This window comes from Castanea sativa, chromosome 6, assembly GCF_040712315.1.
Source record: "Castanea sativa cultivar Marrone di Chiusa Pesio chromosome 6, ASM4071231v1".
In the NCBI taxonomy this organism is placed as follows: Eukaryota; Viridiplantae; Streptophyta; class Magnoliopsida; order Fagales; family Fagaceae; genus Castanea; species Castanea sativa.
The window spans coordinates 31,913,907-31,920,114 of record NC_134018.1 but is presented as its reverse complement, the minus strand read 5'-3'; the positions used below and the strand labels follow the sequence as shown (position 1 = coordinate 31,920,114).

General features: G+C 38.2%; 1 protein-coding gene across 1 annotated transcript; it reads right to left on the bottom strand.

The window, feature by feature from the left end:
* Positions 1-5,771: 5,771 nt before the first annotated feature.
* Positions 5,772-6,167, bottom strand: LOC142639800 (uncharacterized). Its single transcript, XM_075813938.1, has one exon. The coding sequence runs from the start codon at positions 6,165-6,167 to the stop codon at positions 5,772-5,774; it is 396 nt and encodes a 131-aa protein (XP_075670053.1).
* Between the last annotated feature and the right edge of the window lie 41 nt (positions 6,168-6,208).

Here is a 6,208-nt window from a genome sequence, read left to right as displayed (position 1 = left end):
TGATAGTACTGCTGGTGGTGAAAGTATTGTCTATTTAAGGTGTTACAGCATGGTATGGAACCTACCTTCTCTTTGGTATTTGAGAGCTTTGCCTATTGGGAAAGCATTGTCTATTGGCAAAGGTTAGGATTATAGTTGTACCTATCAAAATATAGTGTAGGTGGCCGGAGAGAAATAGGAGGCAGTGGCAGCGGTGACGAAGACCATTGTGTAAGACTAGTTGCTGTCTCTCTTTCAGTGTTGTTAAATGTATACTTTCCTTACGAGCTGTATTGAACTTAACTAGTTAGGGCCGTACAAATTATAACTTCGCATCATCAATAGTAATAGGGGACCGAATTGAATTGTAAAGATCTCTAAACAACAAACGAAATTGTCTTTTGATTTCCTTCATATGTGAACATCAAAATCATTGGCAACTGATGTAATGTGGTTATGTCATAAGCATATTAAAAATACGGCAACAAAGATCTGTTGACGTTAACCAATAATGCTAAGCCCAAAATAAAAGAAAGACGAACCAATAATATTTTGTGTAGCAATTACAATTTACAAATGAGAAGTTTGATTGGATTAGGGTTTAACTGCTAAACTCATTTATTCGTTTGCGTTTTACAGTCGGTAAGAGAATGTATTAATGTAAGACAAGTCTCACGTAACAAAAAAAGTATCAAATATCAAAAAGAAGGAAAAATAAAATGACTACCTTAAAGCAAAAAAGAAAAATGTTCAGTGGTGTCTTTTCCCATAGCCATTAAACAAAATATAACATAAAAAAAAAAACAAATTGTTTCGTCTATATATATATATATATATATATATATATATATATATATATATATATATATATATAGATCTCTAATAATTGGCCTCTTATTTTAATTACACTTCTGCTGCTCAATGAATTTGATACGACTGAGATGTTGTTCAAATTAGGTCACCAAAACCATCAAACACAATAATAATAATTACAGCATAAAGCCATGAATTAGGGTGTAAATTTATGTCTCGTAGCGTTCTCACCGTCACCTAAATTAGATGAGCAAATAAATAGGAGTAAATAAAGTATTATAAAATTTTAAAAAATAATTTATTTTATTTTTTTAATGGTGTCCAATAAAGAAAAGTTGTTTAGTGTTAACTTTTGGTCCCATCACTAGAAAAGGTGATGCTGATGCAGCCTTGAGAAAAAAGAAAGTGGGCCGTGCCCAACCGAGTTGGCTCACACGTGTCATAAATTAATAATAAGTGCATAACTCGTGTGTTCTGTATTATTGGGTGCTTGAAGTTGAATTAACGTGCCACAGTTTTGTGATTGTGATTCCGCATCTCATTCTCTCACGAACGAATTTTGAGGTGTTTCATTTTGGTTGAGTGTCTTTTCATTTCTTTAACTTTATATTCCCTATCCCTATTACGTGTTCCCTTGCTCTCATGAACTTGGTCATAATTCAGGTTCTATTCGTTTTCTCCTTGGGAGGGGGGAATTTCTTTTTTTATTTAAAAAAATTTGAATACGGGTTATGACTTTTGACTCAAAAGAAACGTTTTGCACTGGATCGAATAGAGGCATTTTCGTTTCAAGAAACCAATTCATCAATCTATAGGAAAATCTGACTTTTAAATTTGAGAAATAATTATTGGATTGAAATCCTCAGTTTCATTTAATCATAGCAGTGACCTCCCATCACTATTTAGGGTGTCTTCGTTGTTAATATTGTTTTAATACAATCACTAATATCAAGCTATTTATCCACCATCTCTATTGTCATTACTTTTATCATTATCTTTTAAAATTATGCTTTTTCTATTTGGTTAATTTGTCTCCATACCATTATCGATAAAACATTGTGCATTGTCACAATGCCACTAATTATACATCACCATTATCGTTATTGTCATCGTCATCGTCGTTAAAGCATCACAATAATAATGGTCTTTTATATGTCATTACTAGCTGTAACATCATTTATTTTAGATTTATTTTGAACCACAAAACAAAAGCAAGCAAATATTGTCATTTTTTTTTAATAAACAAATTTACCCAAACAAAATGAAATGCAAAATTGATCATAATTAACATTTCTGATGAATTTGGTATATGTATGTATGAATGTATATTAAAATACTCAAAAATAACTAGAACGAAATTATATATTAAAGTACATAATAACTAGATCAATTTCGTCTTTAGATAATATTATTTCAAATATTTTTGTGAAATATTGCGCCTTTAAACTTATTGTTTAAACAACTTTTAAGTGTATAGGTTCATTTTTCTTTCTTTCTTTGTTGTATTAATGTTTTACTTGGGTGTTAAGCTTTTTAGGCAACAAGCAGAAATAATTTTAGAAGTATCATAAAAAAAAATTGCACCACACAAACAATTAAAATTGACTCTATTTTTATTATTATTTAGAATTCTCAAAATTAAGTAGTTGACAACCACTGAGGTTTTAGATCGAATAATGATGCCTTAATTTGATCTTAGGCATAATTTTTTAAGGACCTGCATTAATTTTGTAGGAGATGCAAGGAGTCTTAGAGATCATCTTCATGTCTTATGGTTGTATAGTTTTTGGGATCCAGTTTGGACAAAGTTGTTGAGATGAAAAATACTAAAAATATTAGTACTAATCTTACTTCAAAGATCTTACAAACTAAAAAGCGTACTAATTTAATGGAATTAGATATTAATACAATCAAAGGAAGGGTTATCATGTCGTTGTTAACAATACTAAGAATGCTATATATCTACAAGCTAATTAAAAGCTCATTTTGCGAAGGAAAATTTGAAATCAATCATGTCCTTTTTTTTTTTTTTTTTTTGAACGTAAAAGATAGAATTTTATTCGAACAAACAATATAGATATTACATAATCCTCCCCAAGAGTAACATTACTGGGAAGTACGTGGGTCAATGCATGCAACTGCATGTCCCCCACCTATTGCACCTACAATAGGGTCCCTTGCAACCCCAGCAACCCATATTATACTTAATGCACTAATCCCTGGCACCAAAACCTCTTCTTTAGTGTTCTTCCGTTCTTGTACCCAGTCATTGACAGAGGCGTTGGTAGTCTTGTAGCAGGGACATCGCACCTCGCAAGATATCGCACGGTTGAGTTTGTTTTTTGTCAAAGAGGTACCTATTTCTGGCATTCCATATGGACCATGAAACTGTAGCCCATACCTCCATTTCTTTAGGCGAGAGCTCAGCCATCAATCCTCTCACCAGTACATAGAAGTCCTTTGCCTCTGAACTACGCTTCTGTAACTTGCCTGTCACCAACGCCCACACGTTCCTAGCCATAGGGCAGCTCCACAATGCATGGGCCACCGTCTCATCGTGTTGTTGGCATATTCCACAGGCTGGGTCTACAGGCACCTTCCTACGATAGAGATTTGTGCGGGTGGGGAGGATGTCAGAGCATGCTCGCCAAACGAAGTTCCGCACCTTAGGGGGTGTGTGTAGCTGCCAAATACGATTCCACATCTTCCTGTCCTCCCGGGCTGATGAATGTTCGCCATGGTCCTGTTGTTTTAGACGTACTGCAACTTTGTACGCTGATTTAACCGAGAACATGCCATTCCTATTTTCCTTCCACACTAGTTCGTCCTTGGAGTGTGTATCCCTGAGATTGATCTGTTGAATATCCTCCACAGTAGACTGCATGAAGTTTGTATGAAGGACCTGTGTGTGCCACTGCTTTGTGCATGGATCAAAGAGGTCACTCACCCTCATATCCATGTTTGCGTTGGGCTTGAATTTAGGGGGGTGGGGTAGCCATCTGTGATCCACCAGCTTTATACTTCTCCCATCACCCACCTTCCAGACCGTAGCTTCTCTAATTAAGTCCTTGGCTTCTAACAAGCTTCTCCATGCAAATGATGGGTTGGAGCCCAAACCAGCCTCCATAAATGAGCAAGTAGGGAAGTAGCGAGCCTTATACACTCTAAAAAATAATGAACGTCCTCCTTGGGTCAACCGCCATGCTTGTTTGGCTAGCATAGCGAGGTTGAATGCATGGATATCTCTAAACCCCATTCCACCTTTATCTTTCGGTTTGCACAATTTATCCCATTTAATCCAATGAACTTTTTTCTCATCTCGAGTTTGGCCCCACCAATACTTTGCTAATGCCGAGTTGATGTCGTCACAAATCCTTTTTGGGATTTTGAACATACTCATGGAGTAAATTGGGATAGCTTGTGCCACCGTCTTGATTAAGACCTCCCTCCCAGCCTTGGAAATATGTTTTTCTTTCCAACCCATTACTTTTTTTGTTACCCGCTCCTGCACCTCCCGAAAGATGTTCACCTTAGACTTCCCTCCCACCATAGGTAAGCCAAGATACCTCTCACAGCTTGTCATGATTTGGGCCCCAAGCATGTTCCGAATGGCCATCTTTACCGGTTGCTTTATGTTTGGGCTGAAGAGAAGTGTCGTTTTTTGTCTATTGATAGCTTGACCTGATGCTCTCTCATACATCGTTAGTATATTCATCAAATTTTGGCATTCTTCAGTTGTTGCCTCACAAAATAGTAGGCTGTCATCAGCAAACAATAGGTGTGATATTCTTACTCCTCTATGGCATGACATCACCCCTTTCAATAGATTCCTTTCTACAGCTCGTCGTATGAGGGAGGAGAGCCCTTCTGCACATAACAAGAATAGGTAGGGAGACAAAGGGTCACCTTGCTTGATTCCACGGGTTGGTGTGATGAAGCCTCTTGGTTCACCATTAATGATGGTCGAGTATGAAGCGGTGCGCACGGATTCCATGGCTAGGTTGACCCATTGATCTGGGAGTCCAATTTTTTGCATTATCCTTTGGAGGAAATCCCACTCCACTCTGTCATATGCCTTGCTGATGTCAAGCTTCACCGCCATGTGGCCCTTCTTTCCTTTTTTCCTGTTTCTCATACGATGGAGCATTTCAAAAGCAACAGTAGTATTATCTGTAATGAGTCTACCAGGCACAAATGCACTCTGTGAGTCAGAAATTACATTAGGTAGTATTGGTTTTAGCCGGTTGGCTAGCACCTTGGATATAATCCTTGATACAACATTACCCAAACTAATGGGCCGGAATTCCGTAATGTATTTTGGCTCATTTTTTTTAGGGATAAGTACAATATGTGTGTAGTTCATTTTTCTAAGATACCTCCCTGAGTGTAAAACAGATAATACTGCAGAACTTACATCCTGCCCTACGATATGCCAAAATTTTTGAAAGAAGTAAGGCAACATACCATCGGGCCCTGGTGCCTTGGATGGGTGCATCTGGAAGAGTGCGGTTTTTACTTCTTCAGCTGTGTAGGGGCGAGTCAAGGCTTGGGCCATGTCCTCTGTCACTACTCGGTCGACTGAGTCAATCACCTGTCCCATATCAAGTGAATTGGGAGAGGTAAATAGTTGCTTGTAATACTCTTCTGCTATGGTGGCTATCTTCTCCTCATCCGTGTTCCACTCCCCTCTGCTATCGTACAAACCGCCAATATTATTCTTTTTTCGTCTTTGGCTTGTTTTTTGGTGGAAGAACTTTGTATTTTTATCTCCTGCTGGTAGCCATATAGATCTCGATCTTTGCCTCCAATATACTTCCTCATGGTGCAAGAGTTCATTTATCTCCCTCTTCACTTCATGAATTCTCTCCAAATTCCTCCCATACCCATCCTCCTTCAATGCTTGTAATTCTCCCTGTTTTACCTCCAATCGATTTTTTGTGTTCCCAAAGGCGTTTTTGCTCCATGCGATGAGGTCCATTCTACATCTTTTGATTTTTTTCAAATAAGCAGTACATACGGCTACCTGTTAGCCGTTGGTGATTCCATGATCTTTGTATGACAATTTCACATTCTGCATGTGCGACCCATCTCTCCTCAAACCGCTGGATTTTAGGTCTCCGTCGGCGGGGTTGGTTTGGTGGAACCATGTCCACCAATATAGGGTCATGGTCGGAGTAAGAAGCTGATAGGTGGTGCACTTTGGCTCTCGGAAATTTCTCACACCAATCCGTTGTTGCAACAGCCCTGTCTAGTCTTTCTTCCACAAATGCTTCCCCTTCCCTGCCGTTTCTCCATGTAAATCGGTAACCATTGAATCCCAAGTCTACCAACCCGCAATGGAGGAGTGTATGTCGGAACTCAAGCATTGGTGCCATTGGTCTACGAATTCTACCATTCTTCTCTTCGGAGGCCAAGA

Coding starts and splice junctions, on each gene's coding strand:
- LOC142639800 (XM_075813938.1), bottom strand. CDS start 6,167: ATGGCACCAATGCTTGAGTTCCGACATACACTCCTCCATTGCGGGTTG.